Raw genomic sequence first — 22,144 nt, forward strand, 5'->3', positions numbered from 1 at the left:
GTCCAGGCACCTAAATCTAGGTACCCTCTTATAGAATTACCCTCTAGGTGTCACTGTTGTGCAATGACTGGGACTCTCTCCTTTCAACTGACAGGCTGTTAGTGTTGCCTCTGCATTATTATTACTAATTAACCCACTTTGGGCATTACCAAATGTGAAAAGTAAATAAAATGTGTCTTTGCTTTTGCTTATTAGTTACCTGAGGCTCTGTCATAGCAAAACAGGAGCGGATCTTCCCCTCTAACAAAGGCCTCAGCCAGCGTTCTCTCTGATCTTCTGTTCCATAACGAACTAGTACTTCCATGTTCCCAGTATCAGGGGCAGAGCAGTTAAATACCTAGCAGAAAGACATTTTTGAAAACAAAATTCCACCAGGGATGTTTTATTGGGTGTGGGGGGTTAGGGGGTCTGCCCTCATATTGGGGGGGAGGATGTCGCTGTCAAGGGGGGGGGGAGGGGGGATAGTGGCACTAGGCCACCACAGCCTTGCTGTTGGAGATGGGTACGGGGGTCCCAAGGACCTTCAGCCCCCATGTTTGACAGGTCCGGGCTTTTGATGGTACCCCGCACAGTACCCCTATGATCAGAGCTAACAGCGTACTTAAATTTGCATGCGATTAGCTCTGATCATAGGGGTGGTATAGCTCTGGTGCTAATTCTAGAGCGCTATTTGGAACAGCGTGGGACTTCTGATCATCGGCACAAAGAAGCATAAGACTTAAACTGGGAATTGAACCCAGCACTGACAAGGAGCAACAGGGCCGTGCCGATGCGGTAAGCGGGGTAAGCGCCGCAGGGCGGCGCCATCCTCTGCGTGCTTACCTTGCCCCTTCCGCTCCCATGTAGGAACTGCCCGCCCTCTTCTCCCCCCCAAGATCCCTTTCCTTTTTTTTTTCTTTTATATTTACATTCCTCCAGCAGCGCAGCATCAGTGAAGGAGGCGGTGCTCCCAGTCCCGACGTCTCTAGCCTTCCATTGGTTCGCTCAGTGTCCCGCCTTCTTCTGATGTCATCCTTGACGTCAGAAGAAGGCGGAACACTGAGCGAACCAATGGAAGGCTAGAGACTTCGGGACTGGGAGCGCCGCCTCCTTCACTGATGCTGGCTGCCGGAGGAAGTAGGTAAATTTAAAAGAAAAAAAAAAGGAAAGGGATCTTGGGGGGGGAGAAGAGGGCGGGCAGTTCCTACATGGGAGCGGGAGGGCAGGGGAGAGAGGAGCATAGATGGGAGGGCAGGGTTCATGGAAGGGAGAGAGGGGAATTGCTTGATCGGGATGAATGGCGGGGGCAGGGGACAGTTGGGCATGGATGGGTGGGAGGGTAGGGCTCAGGGAGAGAGGGGAATCGCTGCCTTGGAGCCAGGCAGGTGCGGGGGAGGGGGGGGCGGCAGCGGCGCCAACTGGTAGTCTGCAGGGGGGCGCCAGAGACCCTTGGCACGGCCCTGAGGAGCAAGCCCAGAGATAAATCAGTCTTGACAGTGATCCAGTACTGTTTTTTCCTGGATGCACATCATGCTACATCATGAAACTCATAGTCCTGTTTTATAAACAGGGAAGTTAAGAACATTTTGATCTAATAACATAAAATATCAGGTCTCTGCAATACATTCAGCAGGGGAGTACAATGTTAGAAGCAGCCAATGATTAAGGAAAACCATTATTATCTAAAACTAAAATTACCGTCTTCTATATGGCTCTACAGAACTGGAAAATATAGTGCTACACCCTTCCCTACTTGGTCCATATATACTTTTCAGAAGTGCTCCTATCAAAACCTTTCTATATGTACCCTGAGGTCTTAACAAATCTCATTATATTTCTGCATTTTTTCCAAGAAGAGAGAAAAAAAGATACCTCAGGTGCGAACAGTGACTTCCCCATTAGTTCACACAAGTGTGCATATTCCAGGTTGGTCAGCCTCGCACCATATTTCCCCACAGGATCACTTTCCAAGGGTAAGAAAAGATTCCACAGGCCTTCTGATTTAGCTTTTTCCTTTAAAAGAGTTAAGAGTTCATGCTTACAATACACCAGTGAAGATTTAAATTGATTTTCATGTTGGTAAATAAATAACTTTTCTTTCTTCTCTAATCTCATTTACTTTACAGTTAGCACCGACATTTATAGTAAGATTTTGGATCCTACCATATAGAACACAGTAGAAATTGCTCCTTTACAGCCTGGAGAGCCTTTCTGCCAAGGTGGGAATGCAGCTGTATAGTGTTGCAATAGAATCCATCAAGGATGAAAAGTGGGTAGGCTCTGCACTGTGAACTGCAATAAAACACGCACGCTAGTAGGAACTACCAGTGGGCGAGGGCCAACGATGAAACAACCTAGACTAGTCCTTTAGGGAAACCCTTAACAATTCTATTCTACTGGGACAAGTGTAAGTAGCTGAACTTGAAGATCACTGATCTGTTTTGCAGAAGTACATGCTGCTAAAGCCTAGGGTTTTGTTTTTGTTTTGGGGGGGGGGGGGGGGGGGTTGAGGACAAAAGGACCACATTAATATTACACGGTACCAAATCAAGATAGTAGGTAAGGAAGAAAAGGAAGCCAGATCTGTTGGATCACAAAGCCTTGAGATGACAAAAAGAGGTGGGGTCTAACTGAGGATGACTTTAATTTTATGTGGGGGTGATTGATAAGGTTTAAGTTGGAGAAAAGACAGTTGAGGAGAAATATGATAGAGGTCTATAAAATACTGAGAGGAATGGAACGGGTAAACATAAATCACTTGTTTACTCTTTGCAAAGATACAAGGACTAGGGGGCCTGAAATGAAGCTACTAAGTAGTAAATTTAAAACAAATCAGAGAAAATATTTCTTCATACAGTGTGTAATAAAGTATTATTAGGACAGACTTGGGAAAATCCACTGCTTATTCCTGAGATAAGCAGTATTAAATCTGCTTTACTCTTTTAGAATCCTGCCAGGTACTCTGACCTAGCTTGGCCACTGGTGGAAAACAGGATATTGGGCTTGATGCTTATGTACTTATTTATTACTGGAATTTATTAACCGCCTTTATGAAGAGATTCACCCAAGGTGGTGTACAGAAGGCACAGTTTAACAAAAAACTTACAATTTTATTAACAGCATAACAATAGCAAAATAACCAAGTATCAACATAAATACTTGAAACCAGTAAACTGAAATCTAATAATAGAACTACCGTGAAACAGTATCAAAAATATACACATTTAACAGCACTGGAATTCAAATACCACAGATATAATACAACGTTAACATAATACTAATGATACACCCAATAAGCATGCATTAGAACATTCAACTAACACATTTGATACTAATGATTTTCTACAATACAGCTTACCATATATCTGAGGGACCAAGTGCAGATATATGATGGGAACAAGATGCATGGTACAGAGTCAGTTGGGATAATTTGATGGTTAGCTAACTTCAAGGCAAGTTCTTTGTATAGTTAAGCAAGAGATAAAGAACTGGTCTAAGTTAGTGTGTATAGCAAGCTAGTCCATGTGCAGAATGGGTGTATAGTCAGTCACCCTATGTATTAAAGGCTTGGGAGAAGAGCCAGGCTTTCACCTGCTTCTTGAAGTAGAGGTAGTCTCGAGCTATATGTAGCCCCTCTGGGGCTTATGTAAAATGAGCAAGGGTGTTGCTTATGTACTTACGTAAAATGAGCAAGGGTGTTGCTTATGTACTTATGTAAAATGAGCAAGGGTGTTGCTCTTTCACTTGGGGTTATGTAGGGAAATATAACTGGTCATTCAGATCTTTCTAGTGCTAGCCATTGAGCAATATATGGAGGAGAGAACAGAACTATAATACAGTCAGGGGTTGAATGAACTTTGAGTTAGAAACTGACTGTACTCAGATTGCATTTCACATCTGAATTTACACTGGTAGCAGGAGGCTTAGGAAGGAGATGGTCTCTCTATATTTTTTTTGAGGTATCTAATTTAGCTAAAGCCATTTGATTTAGGCTTCAATTCTCATTGAGAAGAAAAAAACCTTTGATTTGTTTTCCTGATTTTTTTTAAATGTTTAACATATGATTTTTAACAGGGAGTTACATGGGGAGCATCTGCATCTGGGTGCGCAATATAGCTTGCATTGATGTAATGTGGAGTCCGACTGTGAAACAATGGCACATGCTGGCTTAGAAAAGCGGAACTTCTGCACATTCTAGGTAGAGTAGTGCCGGAGATCATGATGAGATGAAAAACACAGAAGAACAAGCCTTCCCAACTCTCAAGGAACAACACATACACAGCAAAGGTGACACACTCAGCAGACAAAGCTCTAGTGCCCAGATGATCAAAAGCCCCACACTGTTCCAAACAGCGCTTTAAAAATAGCGCTGGAACGGAGAGGAAGTGACGTCACCGCCACTGATGGCAGCTTAGCTTCTGAGCTCCCGCTCCCTGAATTATAAAAACGCTTTAAAAAGCACTCTCCAGCAAATTTAAAAGTATCTGCAGCGTTCCTTACCGCTCCTCATCGGCGACAGCATGAGCAGAGCAACTTCAGCGCGGCCTAAGGAGGCCGATAAATCGACGGGCGGCGGGGCAAGTAAAACAGCTAAGCGCCACGAGGCAATGGCGCGAGCCTCCCCGTCGGACTCAGACTCCGCGCTGTCGATGTCAGAGTCGCGGAAGCCGCCAGCTAAAAAAGGAATTTCGGGCGAACTTCGCCAGATGCTCGCAGGTATACAGGAGGATATTAAAAAATCGAAGGACGAAATCTTGGATAAAATGGAGGTAATTAGCTCTGACCTTCGCGAGCTGGGTAACAGAGTTGAAGAGGCAGAGGCAAAGTTGGAAGAGCACTCTGAGTCCCTGCTCTCGCACGAGGCCCACCTTCAAACTCTTGATCAACAAAATAAAGAACTCACATATAAGCTCGATGATCTAGAAAATAGGGGACGTCGGAACAATCTTAGGTTCCGTGGAGTCCCCGAAGGAGGTGAGAAAGAAGATGTCCCGCTTATTATACAAACACTGTGCGCCTCCCTGCTGGGCTCTGAAGCTGCAACGGCTAAGATAGAAATTGATAGAGCACACAGATCCCTTGGTCAGAGGCAGGAGAACAGAGCAAGGGACATTATCACGCGATTCCACCGGTATGAATTGAAAGAACAACTGCTTAATTGCGCCAGGAAAAAGACTGACCTGGAATATGGTGGAGCAAAGATCTCTGTGTTTCAAGACCTTTCGCAGTTTACTTTACAGCAGAGACGCCTCATGAAACCTGCCCTGGACATTCTAACTAAAGAACACGTTGCATACAGATGGGGCTTCCCTTTCTCGCTGAATTACACTCTCCAGGGAACCAATAATAGAGTAACATCACTTCCTGAAGCATGGGCTTCCCTGCATGCGGCGGGCATGGTGAAAACAAGCAAACCTCCAGGTGACTTAGCATCTACCACGAAGGCCAAACTTCAAAAATGGCAGAGGGTCCCTTCCACTACTAAAAGGAACAATTCGAAAAGAAGAGTCACTATGGAGGAGACCTGAACTGTTGCAGTGGCAGCTTGATCGCTTTATCATACACGAGGCCGCACTCTGCAAGGCGGTTGGAGGGATGATGGTTCTGTCTGTGCCAATTGCTGGAAAAGCAGCAGGGAGTAACAACTGTAATGTTATGTTTTAAGAGTTATGTTACTTTAGCAAAAGGGACATTCAGATCCCTTATTACTGGAAGTTAAGAGGGTGGAAAAGTGGGGTGGGGAATGTTGTGTCCAAGGTTGTAATGTTGCTGGGGATATAAGGGGGAGGTAGCTTAAAAATTTTTGTGGGGCGAGCTGGGGTCCCTTATGAAGATGAGTGCATTCAGCACTGGGCAAAAATTAAGGGACCTTGGCGGTTTAAGGGGTGATTCGGGGAGGGGCGTGGGAGCTGGCTGTGGGGATGAGGGTGTGTCACTTTCTCTTGTCCCACTTTGGGGCCATGTGCCTCCGAGTTGGTGTTAGAAAAGAGGGGTTGGGGGGGGTATGGGAGAGTAGGGGGATATTTAGAAGGCAAAGAGGGGGAGGGGAGGGTAGGGAGCATCACCGGTTTATTGGAACCTCTATACATGGAATGACTGGAACCCATTTGTTTAGCCTTGACCTAGTATCCTTGTAATGTGTGCAGACCTTAAAATACTATCATACAATGTGAAGGGGTTGAACATGCCTCAAAAAAGGCAGAAACTGTTTAAAGAATTACAACAGATAAAACCGCATGTTGTTCTGCTGCAGGAGACACATCTCCGCAGGGTGCATGAGCGGCTCCTCTCACACTCAGACTATCCCAATGCCTTTTTTGCTTCCTCAGCAGATGGGTCCAAGAAGCGTGGGGTAGCGGTCTTGTTCCACAAATCCATTTCGCCCCAAATTCTAAACATTAAACGTGACCCGGGAGGGAGATTCCTGATGCTTCACATCATCATAGACCAAGTCGAACTCACGCTTGCATCCATATACGCGCCAAACGACCACCAGGGGTCCTTCTACATCAAAGTAAAGAACATATTAACTACATTCACCAGGGGCTCCCTGATTTTGGGGGGTGACTTTAATGAAGTCATGGACCATGCGCTGGACAGATCCGGGTTACCCCAGCAACAGATGTCGGGTGACTCTAGGGCCCTAGGATCTTTGGCCTATTCCCTGGGGACTTTAGATATCTGGAGACTTAGTCACCAGACCATGAGGGATTATACATTTTTCTCCCCCGTACATAAGTCATACTCTCGTATTGATTATATATTCTTAGATGTTTCGCTTGCCGAGAGGGGGCCACAAGCAGGAATTGGTAATGCGACAATATCTGACCACGCCCCGGTATGGGTTACCTTGCCAACTATCAGGGCCGAGGTCAAAGACAAAAGATGGATGCTTAATACAGACTTGCTGCAGGAGGGGGAGGTGGTGGAGGGCTGTAAAAAGGTCTTGAAGGAATACCTGGAGTTCAATATGGAGTCGGGTCCACCCCTTGGAGTGGTATGGGATGCAATGAAGGCAGTTTCACGAGGCTACTTTTTACAGTTAGCTAGTAAGCGTGCGAGAGTCCGTAGGGCCCAGCTGGCACAGTGCCTGGCAAGGATTGGGCGTCTGGAGGCACAACACAAGTCAGGTGGCTCTCCAGAGGTGCTGGAGGAGCTGCGGGGACAGAGGATGCAGCTGGACTCCATCTACTCTGAACAGCTAAGTTGGATACAAAATAGAAACAGGGTTCGATCTTACGAATTTACTAATAAAGCAGGGCGTCTCTTGGCTATAAAGCTACGAAGACGAAAGGTGGACCGAGCGGTAACACATATAAAGGGGGAGAGGGGTGAAATGTTGAATACAGCTGAGTCCATAAGGAGGCGCTTTAGTGAGTTTTATCAGGGGCTCTATGCACAAGAGATTAATCCTCCTGCTGAATCTATTTTAGAATACTTAGCTGACAGTGGCCTTGCCTCTTTCACAGAGCAGCAGAAGACTATGCTGGATGCCCCGGTTACCCCGGTTGAGGTGCAAAAGGCAATTCAGCATCTGCCCTCCTGTAAGTCACCGGGACTGGATGGCTTACCCAATGAATTTTACAAGAAATTTGCCCTTGAGTTGGCCCCGCTGTTAGCTGACCTGTTTAATCTGTGTGGGAAGGGGGAGGCCCTGCCTGCTTCTATGTTGGAAGCCTGGATTGCGGTTCTGCCTAAACCGAATAAGGACCACACAGAATGTGGGTCTTATCGCCCGATATCTGTTTTGAACGCAGATGTCAAAATCTTAGCTAAAGTCTTGGCCAACCGCCTGGCACCTTTGCTTCCAGCTGTCATTCACCCTGACCAGGTGGGATTTGTTTCATATAGAAAGGCTTCAGACAATACTAGGCGAGTGGTTGACCTAATGTATTTGGCAAAAAAAATGAATAAGCCCCTGTGCCTTCTTAGCCTAGATGCCGAAAAGGCCTTTGACCGCGTGCATTGGCCATTTATGTACAAAGTGATGGAGGCCTTTGGGGTGGGACCTCAGTTTCGGGGCTGGATTCAAGCGTTCTACGACTCTCCTAAGGCTTGTATACGAGTTAATGGGGGCAACTCTGCAACGATTCCTCTACATCGGGGTACTAGACAAGGTTGCCCCTTATCTCCCTTGCTATTCGCAATGGTGATGGAACCATTTGCTACCAGGCTCAGGAATAACCCCGATATCTCGGGTCTCTCCATAGGTGGAAGAGAACATAAGCTATCCTTATTTGCGGATGATGTGCTGTTGTTTGTTACTCGCCCCCTAACCACTTTCCCCGGGCTCTTGGGGGAGATTGAAGAATTCTCGGCTGTGTCGGGCTTTAAAGTGAATATGTCTAAATCTGAAGTCTTGAATGTATCTCTCCCTGGGGAGCTTGTGGGAACGTTGAGATCTACCTATGCCTTCAGATGGGCTGACAGGAGCATTCGTTACCTGGGGGTCAATCTGACGGCCCGCCACTCCGAGCTCTTTGCTGTAAACTATAAGGGATTGGCTGGGACACTCACAGAGGACCTCGGGAGATGGGGTGACCTGGATCTCTCCTGGTTTGGCCGCATAGCTGCTGTAAAGATGAATGTTTTGCCGCGCCTGCTCTACCTTTTTCAAGCCCTCCCAATCAAGATGCCCAGAAAATTCCTAGTAACATTGCAGGAACGTATCATGCGCTTTATCTGGGCGGGGAAACGTCCGCGGCTGGCCCGTTCGGTCTTATACCAGGATAAAAAGAGGGGAGGGTTGGGGGTACCCAACTTGGCCTGGTACTATAGAGCAGTTCAGGCGCGTGCGGCAGTAGAATGGTTTCAGGACTATCCGGACCGACAGTGGGTGCAACTGGAACAATACACCTTGGGTGCACGGCCCTTGGGGGCGCTCTTGTGGATCCCGAGTTCACTTAGATCCCTAGAAGGAGGCTTGTGTCCTTCCATATATGTTACCCTTTCTAATTGGGATAGCATGTTTCCCCGTGGACGCACTGAGCTCTCCTGTCTGTCCCCTATAGCACACAACCCACTATTCTACCCCGGTACAATAAAGGGAGTATTCACTAGATGGTACAGGGGAGGTTTACAAAGGTGGGGCCAAATGTTTGAGGGGGATTCGCTGTTGTCGTATACAGAGGCTCTCGAGAGATTCCCTATAATAGGGTCAGACCGGTATGCTTACCTTCAATTATCCACTTTTCTTAGGACACGGGCAGTTCGGGAGGTGGTGGCCCGGGAAAAATCCGCACTTGAAGCTATCTGTGAGGGGCCACCTAAAACTAGTGGGCTGGTCTCGCGCCTCTACCACATTGTTAATAGGCAATCCCAGAATTATACGCTTCACAGGAAGGGCTGGCAGAGGGAGCTGGGGTTGACAATGGGGGAGGCATCATGGGAGAGTCTGGAGCGGGATGTGTTGAGGGTGTCGTCTCATGTGCCCTTCAAGGAGAATGCGGTAAAGGTGCTGTACCGATGGTACTTGACACCTGAGCGCCTCCAGCGCATTTACCCCACCACAACGGGAGTATGTTGGAGAGGTTGCGGTGTAAAAGGCACAGCGGGACATATATGGTGGACTTGTAGGAAGATCAGTGCCTTCTGGAGATCTGTGCACAATAGGCTGCAAAGTTGGATGGGTAGCCCACTACCTTGGAACCCAACCTTTTTTCTGTTTCAGGTGGGGGTTGCACACCGCCCTCAGACTCAGCAAATTTTTCTGAGGCAGGCGATATGCGCTGCTAGAGTCGTCATTGCAGCCCATTGGAAACAGCCTAAAACTCCACCAATAGCTAGGTGGATTCAAAAACTGAAGCTCATCTGCGAACTGGAAAGGCTATTAGCTGAGAGGCGCAACCATCTGAACAGATGGCACAAGATCTGGGAACCTTTTCTTCTTCATGTATAATATGATTGCTGTTATCGGGTAATGTGATGCTGGTTAGTGGGGGGGGGATAGGGTGGGTGGGAGTGGGGGAAGGGGATTAACATATATACAAAACTACAAATCTTGAAGTCATGGGCTGAGCTTAAAGAATAGTCTCCTGGGCGCACTCGTAAGGCAAAAATTGTCTGGGTGGATGTGTATGCAGTGAGAATCTCACCATGTGTTGTATTATTTGTCACCCACAATACCATAAATTGGTTCTGTACATTTGAAATGCACTATGCTATACATGGTGTGCTATGTATTTAAATCTGTGGTTAAAGTATTAATAAAGACTTCATAAAAATTAAAAAAAAAAAAAAAATAGCGCTGGAACAACGCAGGGCTTTACTGCCCCTATGATCAGAGATAATAGTATGCAAATTTATGTGCGCTATTATCTCTGATCATAGGTAAAGTGCAGGAGGATCGTATCTGAGCACCCGACCCCAAACAGCATGATCCTGATGACCTAGTGCCCCCACTGAACCCCCACCCCGAGACAGCAACACGGGGGATGGAGGTCCGGCAGACCTCCTGTCCCCCCCATCCCCCCCGACACAAGTTCGAGAGGGGGCCGGAGATCCAGTGGGTCTCCAGCCCTCCTAACTCTCCCTAGCACCCCCCCCCCCCAAGAAAAGCCCTGGTGGGCCACAAATCAAGCCCCCCTGACCTGGTGGTCTAGCGGCTCTCTTCCCGCCCCCCCCCCCGTACCTTTGTTGGAGGAGGGAGGTAGACTCCTTCCTCTTCCAGCAGCGTCGCCTCGAAAATGGCGGCACCCAGCCCTGCCCAGTGCATCCTGGGATGCACTGGGTGGGGCTTCACGATGCTGGTGTAGGGTTTGCTGCGGACAGCTTGCCAATGTTTGGCGCTCTGCTTGCTGATCATTAGGGAAGAATATGTTTAGATTGCATTTGTATGCTACTTGCGTTAAGAACCCTGTTTTGCATGCATTTGCATGTTGGTTGCGTTCAGAGGCTGCGAGCGCATCGTTTCACTCACTCAGGGGTTCTGATCATGGGGCGGTAGCACACACAGGCACTAGTATGGCGCTAATAGCCTCTAGCGCCTGTTTGCTTCTGATCATCGGCCCATGAGTGTTCAAAATTCTTTACTTGCAAAATCCAAGACTTGACACAGGCCGTGTTTCGGCCACTAGGCCTGCATCAGGAGTCTGAACAGGATATGTAAATCATGGGTATCACACCTCAATAAGAGAAAAGGAGATTCACGGGCAATGTCGACTCTCAAATGGGCTTGAAATATCGAAACACTGAATCGGAAGCAAATACAAACTTTTCATTCAGCACTGACTGTGCAACTGCATCAGTAAAAGGTGCGATACTCATGTCTTTACACATCTTGTTCTGATGCAGGCCTAGTGGCCGAAACACGGTCCATGTCGAGTCTTGGATTTTGAAAAAGAACTTTGAATACCTAGAGCTTTGTCTGCGGAGACTATGATGCGAAATTGCCCTGTTTGGTGTCAGCATGGCTTTGTTGCTGGAATGAGTTTTCAGAGAGGATTAGCACGAGTGGACATGATGATATCAGCATTCAAGTGCTGGCAAGAACCTTGTGTTCATGGCATCACTGTTCAGCTGTTACAGACTTCTAACAACACAGCAAATAGCCATTAGCATTGAAAAAACTGAAGGCACGGGAATTAACAACACAATGTGGACAGCGCTGTCAGTGCCTGGGAGCCTTCTCTGACTGTAGCTAGAACATGCTTCCTCAGGGCAGCAAAGACCAAATCACCATTTTGTTGCACTGGATTTGAGGGATCCTTAGACTCTGTGGTAAGCTCACCAGAGGGTGGCTCTCTCGTGGTGACAATCTTACTTCTGTTTCTCTGGAGTGGAGTGTGGAAGCCCAGGGAAAAATCAATTTTCGTTTGAGGCAGAATAGTGCTACAATGCCTTTGCATGTAGGAAGATGATTGATCAAGGGAACAGATATGCAGGAGGCTCCAGAGTCTAAGCCCGCTGCTCTTCCAGAAATGACCTAGGAGAGGCTTATCTCTTTTGGGATTGGGACACCCTTCCCTCTCCACCCTCCAGGTCTGCAGGTCCTATGGGACAGACAGGAGTTTCTTGGAACACTAAACAGCTGTTGAGCAAGAGAAAAAGTCATAGGTCACAATCTTCTTTTGAAATTAGAAAGAAAGAAAAGAGAGAAAGTGGTCAGAATCCGATTCACTTAGCAAGATAAGAAAAGTCGTGCTCCCTACCTTAAATCCTTTTTTTGCCCAGGTCTTCAGCGGCGATTCATACAGACCATCTGCCTGAGCTCGGAGCCTGCTATCTGCTGTGCTCCGCCCCCTTCTCACCCAACTTCCTGCTTCCACAAGGGTGGGATATAGCAGAGAGCACGTCGGGTAGATGGTCTGTGTGAATCACTAAGCAGCTAAGCAGGTGGTCCGCCAAATCCAATATGGAAAAGTGCACAATATACTTACAGATTCTGGGCTCAGTCCCTCATAAAAACACTATGATTGTAGTGAAAGCAAAAACTTACTGTATCAACCAAGCTTAAATGCATGCTGAGGTCATGCATACATAATTAGTGCACAACAAACTTAAAAACCAGTTCAAAATAAGCAATTCTTGGTTAAAAACTAGTAAAAACATATCCCTGAAATGCAGAACCACTAAAAACAGCTTGAGTGTCCTTAAACCAAAAAATTGAAGTGTTTACATCCGTGGAAAATCGCTAAAATGATTGAAATACAAATATAAAATGAACAACCTGAGATGTTCTAGGATCCATAACAACTAAAATTGCTGCAAAAACATTTTTGTCTGTTTTAAGGACCTTTTAAGAAGTTTTTTTTTTTTTTTTGCAGCGATTTTAGTTGTTATGGATCCTAGAACATCTCAGGTTGTTCATTTTATATTTGTATTTCCAATCATTTTAGCGATTTTCCACGGATGTAAACACTTCAATTTTTTGGTTTAAGGCCGCTATCATGCTGTTTTAAGTGGTTCTGCATTTCAGAGATATGTTTTTACTAGTTTTTAACCAAGTATTGCTTATTTTGAACTGGTTTTTAAGTTTATGGGCACTTATTTGAGTAGGATAAGTGCCTTTAAATATTGACCCCCCCCCTCCTTCCCCCAGATTAATCCCCTCTTACCTTAAGCTTTTCTACCGCAGGATGTGGTGTCCATCGAGCCTCTGATACCTGATGATTTCGTAGGATCTGTTCAATAGGGTAAATATTAAGCTCTATGAAACTCTTCAGTTTGGAATACAGACCCTGAACTCGTTCAGAAAGACCCTCAGGAGAGAGAATCAGCAGACCCTTTGACAACTGACTGGAAGCAGAAGCTGGTAATGTGGAATGACTTCTTTTTGAACCGCATGTGGACACAATGTTTGGTAATGACCTGTGTTCGATCCAGGTACTGTACGATCTTGTTGATGTTTCAACCTTTGTTGATGGAATAGCTTTAAACAGTCTAAATCCTTCTTTTGTGGCAAAGTCCCAGGCAAGGTTAGCCATAAACTCAGCTTGTTTTCCACCTGATTCAGCACTGGCTGAACTTGCTTGTCCTATTTAGAATGAACAGAGCTTTATTCAAAATATATCCTTTCCTACAATTACCAGATAATATATATGATACACAAAATTCTGTGGCAATATAAGACTTTGTTTACTATTAGACATGAAACAGTAGGATGGACAGTTCATTACTCCATCAACAGAAATATCCCCACTTTTTAATTTGTGGACTTAGCTTTGATGCCTTTTATGTCTGTTGAGGCCAGAGGAAGGTCATTTTCAGCCACATTTTTACCACTCCAAAAGCACACGGGGGGGGGGGGGGGCTGCAAAAATATGACTGTGCAAATGCAGAAGAAAATATATGACAGTAGCTGGCGGCACCTTATAGTGTAACCAACGTATTCCGACATGAACTTTCAAGGACCAAAAGCCCCTTCTTCAGTTGTGGACTCTTCCTCGAAAGCTCGTATGCCTCAATAAACTGGCTAGTCTATATCAGGGAGGTCCTCACTTCAGTCCTCAAGGTCCATAACCCAGCCTGGTTTTCAGGATTTCCACAATGAATATGTATGAGATCTAGTTACATGCAATGGAAGCAGTGAATACAAATAGATCTCATACATATTCATTGTGGAAATCCTGAAAACCAGGCTGGGTTATAGACCTCGAAGGCTAGGAACTGAGGATCCCTGGTCTATATGGTACCATTGGTGTCTGTCATTTTAATAATAGTAGGATTAAACAGAAATGAGATGAAGATCCTCATCTGTCATTTCAAGGTTTTCTTTTAGTAAGTTTTACTCATATATTCTGTACAATTGCTTCTCCCTAAGAATTAGTGTTCTGACTTTCCAGAATGACCTTCCAAGGCTCCATGGCTTATGCTTATCACATCATTCTTCTGCTGTCTTCTTTGTCCTTACCTCTCTAGCAGCCACCGGCTTGCTCCCACAATAACTTTTCTTTTACCTAAGCCTCCTCTGGCAGCCACTAGTTTTCAGCTTCATACCTGTGAGTGAGCGTTTGTACACTCCTTGCAGGATGGCTGCTATTCGGAAAAAGGAGAAGGCCATGAAGAAGTTCCAGTTTTCAATTGGAGGAATTCCCATGTGATCACAATACAGTTTAAAATACTCTTCAGCTGCAGGGATTCCGAGCTCTGCCAAATCAGTGTTTCCCAACCCTGTGAGCAAAAGAGAGTCCTAGGTATTAGAAGAAGCTCTGCCATGAACAGAGATGATACTAGGATATCCACTGCAGAGGCCCGAGCCTTCAAACCTTTCCCATAGTGTTAAAGATCTGCTTCAGATTAAAAATTGAAGCTGACGAGTGCAAAAGATCAGTGACGAAGACATTCCAGAATACGACAGAAGAGGGAGGCTCAAGGATGGTAGATCCAGAGGTAATATGAGGAATGAACAGTAGATACACAGGGAAGGCATGGGGCAAAAACAGTAAGAGCATTCTAAAAAGTGTGAGAGACGCATAGGTGGGAGTGTGGAGGTAGACTTGTGCTATCGCAGTAGAAAGAACAAGCAGACTAGATGGGCTTTGAGGTTTTCCTCTGCCACCCTATCCTCTTTCTAGGTCATTCTTACAGATACAAATCAAATCAAGGTAAGGTATAAACAAAAAGTAGCACATATGAGTTATCTTGTTGGGCAGACTGGATGGACCATGCAGGTCTTTTTCTGCCGTCATCTACTATGTTACTATGTCAGAGCATCACACAAACTCACTATGGATCATTAGACATGAAGTGAAATTTGGAACAAGTCAAACCACTGCCCAATAGTTCATTCTATAATCTTGTGTGCATATTTCTGCACTTAGCATGTAAACTTGCACGAGTAGGTTACAGAATAATACCAGTTACTCATGCAAATTAATTGGCGCCTAATTTATTGAGGATAGAATTGGTGCTAATTGCCACTAATTTGCAATTACGCACATAACTGCGCTTAGTCATAATACTATAACCTTAACGTGGAAACCCTTTAGTGCTTAACTACAAAGGGCTCTGGATGTGGGCGAGGCATGGGTGGGTTGGGAAGCGCACAACTGAAAAATTTAGTCGCAAACATTTACACCAGCCATTGATGTGGTATAAGCAGCAGGGCCTAAATGTTGGCGTACAAATGCTGACTTATGTCAGTATTCTATAACGATAAAAGGTAGATTAAAAGCCTTAACTGTAGAAAACCAGATAAAAAAGTGCCTGACACAGCCAAATTTCACCCAGCAGGGCTGCTTCAGGGGCAATACTTATCACCTCAAGGTGTAATAATGCCACTTCAGCAAAGGTAAAAGCCATGAGAAGTAATAATGCCAATGCACCAGGTAAAACCTCAAGGCGTAATATTGTCACTTCAGCAAAGGAAAAAGTCCTGAGGTGTAATACTGGCAATGCACCAGGTAAAACATCAAGGCGTAATATTGTCACTTCACCAAAGGTAAAAGTTCTAAGATGTAACATTGCCAATCCATCCAGGTAAAACAGACAGTTCAGACACAGGGGGATCTCTGCTCAGAGCAGGTGGTGATCCCAAATATGGGTTTTGTTATCCCATCTGGGGTTCTTATCCACAATTTGGGAAGCTCTGAGCTAAGAGGACTATTAGATTATGTTGACATCTATGTACATGAAGTTCTGTTTGTGTGTGTCTCCCCTCATTTCTTGGAAATGGCTAAGGCTGCAGATTCCGACTTTGCATAGTAGTAGGCGGTTAGCTTGGCAGAGTTTAAAAAGGGTTTACACGGTTTCCTAAAGGACAAGTCCATAAACCGCTACTAAATGGACTTGGGAAAAATCCACAATTCCAGGAATAATATGTATAGAATGTTTGTATGTTTAAGAAGCTCGCCAGGTGCCCTTGGCCTGGATTGGCCGCTGTCGTGGACAGGATGCTGGGCTCGATGGACCCTTGGTCTTTTCCCAGTGTGGCATTACTTATGTACTTATGTAGTACTGTGAACAAAAATAGGACTTTTGTGGTTTTTGGGAACTGGAGTTGTTAGATGAGCGAGAATACTGCCTGTCAAATTTTAGGCATGGGGTGTTGAACACGGCACATCAGCAATAGTGGAGTGCTATGGGAACAAGAGAACCAAGACTATTTAAAATGTCCCAGGTGCTCTTTGTTTAGAAGAAAGCTTGAAAAACATAACCCAAACCCTAAGGAAACCAAACCCAATGTTCATTTTTAACATGTTAGCTCAGACTATTCCATGTATTGAACTGCCTCTAATGTTATCATACTTTAGTGTATGTTCATCTATTGCTTATCTACCCCTGAGATGTGCTGGCAATTTCTGTTTTAGGGGCTCTCACCAGATCCTCTTCGCTTACTGAGATGGTCTTTCAGATCACAAAATAATTCAACCAGGGGCTCCTGTGAACCCCCTCCAGTACATCACTACCTTACTCAAACACCGCCCCCTTTTGACAGAGTCTACTCCTCATTTTTAAATTAATGTCCAAGATTAAAAAAAAAAAAAAAAAAAACTTTAAAATTACAGATATTGCTTTCAAAACCTAATAACTGATTCCTCCAAAATTAGTTACCTTTTAAAATAGAAAAGTCAGATGGTAGATAGTGAACGATGCAGTTGTATGCTACATCTGAGAGAGGATCTCCAAGGGTAGAAAGCTCCCAATCCAGGACAGCAATTATTTCCGGTTTCTCAGGGTGAAAAATGAGGTTATCCAATCTGCATCACACACACACAAGAAACAATGAACATGCACAGAAAATCCAAATGTAGGCAATAGCAAAAGAACCACTTATGTCAAATTTTTCATTTGAAATAAACAGTAGGCTATAAATACGAGCTGCACCAAGGACACCACATTCTTTTACAATAAATTCCCTTTTTAAACTAAAAGCATGCATGGCTAATGGGAACCAAAAGGCCTGAATTCAAATCCTGTTTCTTGGGCAAATCACTTAATCTCCTGTTGCTTCTATGCCCAGCTAAGCTGAAAGCTCTCTAGTACTGGGCTCCCTCTCATGTCTTATAAAGCATCTTGCAGACTTGTGGAGCAGTGGCGTAGCTATGGGTGGGCCTGGGTGGGCACAGGCCCACCCTGTGTGAACTTCAAAATATTTCATCAGTGGCTGCCTCACTCCTCTCTCTCCCTTTCACCCCCAGAGCTGGCATTTGCCTCCTACCTGCCGCTCCACAACACACCCCTTCCCTGTTCTACCTCAGCAGCGTCCCTTTGCCATGCCCTGCCCTCACTGACACTGCTTCCTGTTTCCTCCCTGGTAGGACGCGACAGAGGGAAGCCTGCGGGGCTGGCCAGATGTACATAGCTGCTGTCAAAAGTACTGAGGTATGGGGGTAGTTTCAGAGAAGGGGGAAATGCTGGATCTGGGGGCAGAGGAGGGGGAGAAAGATGCAAGACAAAGGAGGGGGGGATTTTGGAAGGCCCACCCATCCAAACTCTGGGCCCACCCAAAATGAAAGGTCTGGCTACGCCCGTTGTGGAGTGAAAAAGAACCCCTTCTTGCTGTTTGACTGTTATACTTTGCAAACCATCGCTCCGAAAGGAATGAACAATTTTATGCGGAAAGCAGTGTTAATGGCAAAAAAAACAAACAAACAAACCCAACATACTAATGTTGATTAGTATGTTGGCTCTCCCCAAAGGTGCCTTCATTGCCGCATTGGGGTTCTCATATGATAGCTCTTTTAAAGATGGAATGGCTGATGGTGCAAGACATTAAATCACAGCAATTCCAACAGACTTGGAACAAATTTTGGAATACACTCTCTCCAGTGGTGCGAGGCCGTCTTTTGAACCTTTAGTTTTTATCTGTTCAGTTTATTATTCTAGACAAAAGGTGAGGTATACCTGAAAGAGGTGAGGGAGGGGGGAATAAAGGGAGAAGGGGAAGAAAAAGTGGTGTTCACAGAACAAAGTCTGTTCATATATCTTTTGTGTCTTTAATAAAAATGATTTAAACATTAAAGCAAAGCGCCATAGATTGATTGAATTTATTGATTTTATAACCCGCTCCATCCCACAATTCTAGGTAGTTTACAATAAAGTATACGTGGAGGGGCATAATCGAATGCAAACGCCTATCTCCATGGGCGTTTATCTCCGTTGACGGGTACGTGAAGGGGCGGGACAAACCGTATTTTCGAAAAAAATGGACGTCCATATTTTTTTTCGATAATACGGTTTGTGCCCAGCAAATGCGTTGTATTCGTGCGGATTTCAGCTGGGCGTTTTTGTTTTTCAGCGATAATGGAAAATAAAAGCGCCCAGTTCAAAAACGAATAAATCCAAGGCATTTGTTTGTGGGAGGGGCCAGGATTTGTAGTGCACTGGTCCCCCTGAGATGCCTCTAAGCCAGCCTGAAATATCATACCTAGCTCCATGACAGCAGTATGCAGGTCCCCGGAGCAATTTTAGTTTAGTTGGTGCTGTGCGGGACCCATGCAGAGAGCAAAAATCGGAAGGAAAAAAAAAAACATGCAAGTGCAGTCAGGGACGTCCAAATTAAAACAATAGTAATAGGGGGATTCGAACCAGCCACCTTCTGATTACAAGACCTGTGGCTCTAACCACTGCACCATGTGTATTTAGTTGTTTAGACAGGGAGCTGGGTATGACATTTGAGGCTGGAAAAAAAAACATTTTGACAGTTGTTTTTTTGTGGTGGGAGGGGGTTAGTGACCACTGGGGGAGTCAGGGGAGGTCATCCCCGATTCCCTCTGATGGTCATCTGGTCATTTAGGGCACTTTTTTGGGACTTGTTCGTGAAAAAAAAGGGTCCAGGAAAAGTGCCCTAAATTCTAGCTAAAAACGCATACTTTTTTTCCATTATCACCGAAATGCGCCCATCTCTGTTCGGCCGATAACCACGCCCCAGTTCCGCCTTCACCATGCCTCCGACACGCCCCCGTCGTCCGCATCTGCCAATGGAGTGCAGTTGAAAACCTCCAAAATCGGCTTTCGATGATACCGATTTATTCGTTTTTGTGAGATAAATGTCTCTCCCCCGATTTGGGTCGAAATATAGGCGTTTTTCTCTTTCAATTATAAGCAGGATAATAAAACTACAAACTCAACATAACAATAACATAAATGTCATAAAACAGAAACTGTGTATTTCTTGTAGTGATAAAAAAACGCTAGCAGTACAAAAATGTCCACAACAGCAGTGGCGTAGCTACAGGGAGGCCTGGGTGGGCACAGGCCCACTTATTCTTGGCTCAGGCCCACCCAGAGGCAGAACCCCATATCAACATCTCTCCTCTTCTGCTGCACCCCCCCAGCATCTTCCCTCCCGTCGCTGAACCCTTCCTTCGCCGGTGTACCTTACAGGTGTCCCCGGTGCCTGCAGTGATCCTTCACCGGCCCCACAGGCTTCCATTGGCTGGGTCCCGCCCTTGCTGATGTCATTATCTGCTTCCTGTCTGGCAGGATCCGGCCGATGGAAGCCTATGGGGCAGGTGCAGGCAGCAATAATGGATCACTGCAGGCGCCGGGGTCGCCTGTACGGGACACCGGGGAATGGCAGGGGTTCAGCGACAGGCGGGCAGATACCGAGACGCCACGGGGCCGATGCAGGCAGCAATAATGGATCACTGCAGGCGCCGGGGACGCCTGTACGGGACACCGGGGAATGACAGGGGTTCAGCGACGGGCGGGCAGATCACTGCAATGCCGGGGACACCTGTAACGTACATCAGGAAAGGATAGGTTTCAGCAACGGGCAGGTAAGTGGGAAAAAAAACCCTACATATTTCTTTACATCTTCGGGGGGGGGGGGGGGGGTGGGGGGTGGCATGGTGTGGAAGGACCCGTCCAAGTTAACTCTGGGCCCATCCAAAATACTGAGTCTGGCTACGCCACTGCACAGCAGTAACTTTAAGTAGCAGTAGAGGCCTGAACAAAAAATTGTGCTTTCAGTTGTTTCCAAAACTGAATTATTGAGGTGATTTACACAGTTCAAATGGGAGAGTATTTTATAGCCTGACATCATCAATATAAAATATGGAGCAATAATATTGTCTTATTTGCTGAAAAGAGGGAACATTAAGCAAAGGTTTATTCACTGAACGCAGACCACGGGAACGTCTGTATATCCTCAAAGAATCTGTGATCGCTGAATTTATTTGATGTATTAAATTCAAATTATTAATTTGCATAGGTCTGCTTCAAAATTGAAGCATGGATCTGATGTGGGGGCAGCTGGTGCCTTATGAACATACAAATTATTAGTCAATTGGATTAATTTGTGTGCAGAAAACATCCTGTGCAACCCAGGAACACACTACAACAAACTCCATTTAAAACATAGCAATTATAGTTTCTTTGGTTTCAAACAGAATATGTCAGTCATTTCTACCTGAAATCTCCATGGACAACACTGGTTCTCTGGCTTGTGGGGAGATGCAGTGGCAGCCATGTGATCAGTCTTTCCATGGCTGGGATAGGGTGTGTTTCAGTGGCTCGATATTGCTTAGTCCAGGTCTGCACTTGACGCTGAATATAATTATCTAAACAACAAGAGAATGAGAATTAATATAAAGCTGCACAGCGTAGGACTTATGAAATCAAAGAACGAACAGGTGAAATTCAACTAGAATGGATTTATTTCCAGTGGGAACATTAAGTCCTAAAGAAAATGGCAAGACAGCAACTGAACATTCATGTTACTCTTCCTTCCTAATACTCTCAGAAACAAAAACAATTACATTTCATATCAACCAACAGAATCAGATGATCAGATGACAGGCAGCATACTGGATGAAGGAGATACCTGTGATTAACTCTATAGTCCCATTTAGGACACAGGAGGGGGGGATTTGGTATTTGACTGTTTGTAAGGGGGGCTTGGGGTCATTGGGGGAGGGGAGGATGGGGGGTCATAACAGAGAAAAATACACGGATGCAAAGAGCTTGCATTTTAGTAGCTCCCTTGCTGGATAAGGAATAACCAGTGGGGAGCCTTATTGAGACAAAACTGCTTTGTTGATTTATGTATGTTGTCAAGTTTTTGTATTAGCCACCTATTGTTGCTATGTATTTGCCTTTGCACAGTGGTAAAAGTTAGAAAAAAAAATTTAATCGGATGACAAGCTTTGCAGATCAATATCAAAGTCATGTGGATATGTTAGTTTGTAGGAACTTAAACTGCATTAATATATCCCAGTTCTGCAAAGAAACAAAAAAAGGTAATATTAAACCCCTTTCTGTCTGGCTTGATAGCCATACTAAAAGACTTGAGTTCGATTCCCTGCTTAGGTCTTCCATTCCCTGGTGAACTGGTGCTGGGAATATTGCAAAGGCAGCTGTCAGCCTCTGGAGGGGAGGGAGTTACATTCTTGTGCAATGGTGATATCTAGTGGCTGCAACTGGAGTGCCACCAAACTCATTTTTTTTTTCAGTTTCAGCCAAAGCTAAATCTGTGACCGAAATTTGCCGCTCAGTTTCAGCTAAAACCGAAACTGCCCCAGCCCCCGAACAGAAACAGCCCCCATTTCCTCCTCCCAAACCAAAGGAGATCCCAGTTCTTCTCTCTCTATCTCCCTCCCTCCCCTGAACAGAAGCCCTTCTCCTCCCTCCGGGCCTACCATACATCCCCTGGTGGTCATGGATAGTTGGGGCAGGAGTGATCCCCAGTACTCCTGACCTTGCTGTCTCCGAAGTCAAAATGGCTGCCACGACTTCCAGCAACAGTCTCATAAGATTGCCACTGGAAGTCATGGCAGCCATT

The 22,144-nt window shown here is 45.4% G+C and overlaps 1 protein-coding gene across 1 annotated transcript in view; it reads right to left on the reverse strand.

Moving 5' to 3' along the window:
* The window catches only part of ACAD10 (acyl-CoA dehydrogenase family member 10), an 83,734-nt gene that overhangs the window by 33,452 nt on the left and 28,138 nt on the right, over positions 1-22,144 (reverse strand). Inside the window, exons 10-15 of the mRNA XM_030217795.1 lie at positions 20,774-20,924; positions 16,972-17,117; positions 14,416-14,589; positions 13,035-13,453; positions 1,852-1,992; positions 200-337 (exon numbers count right to left, since the gene is read on the reverse strand). Of these exons, the coding sequence (XP_030073655.1) occupies positions 200-337; positions 1,852-1,992; positions 13,035-13,453; positions 14,416-14,589; positions 16,972-17,117; positions 20,774-20,924 (1,169 nt within the window). The remainder of the gene's footprint in view (positions 1-199; positions 338-1,851; positions 1,993-13,034; positions 13,454-14,415; positions 14,590-16,971; positions 17,118-20,773; positions 20,925-22,144) is intronic.

This window comes from Microcaecilia unicolor, chromosome 11, assembly GCF_901765095.1.
Source record: "Microcaecilia unicolor chromosome 11, aMicUni1.1, whole genome shotgun sequence".
NCBI lineage: Eukaryota > Metazoa > Chordata > Amphibia > Gymnophiona > Siphonopidae > Microcaecilia > Microcaecilia unicolor.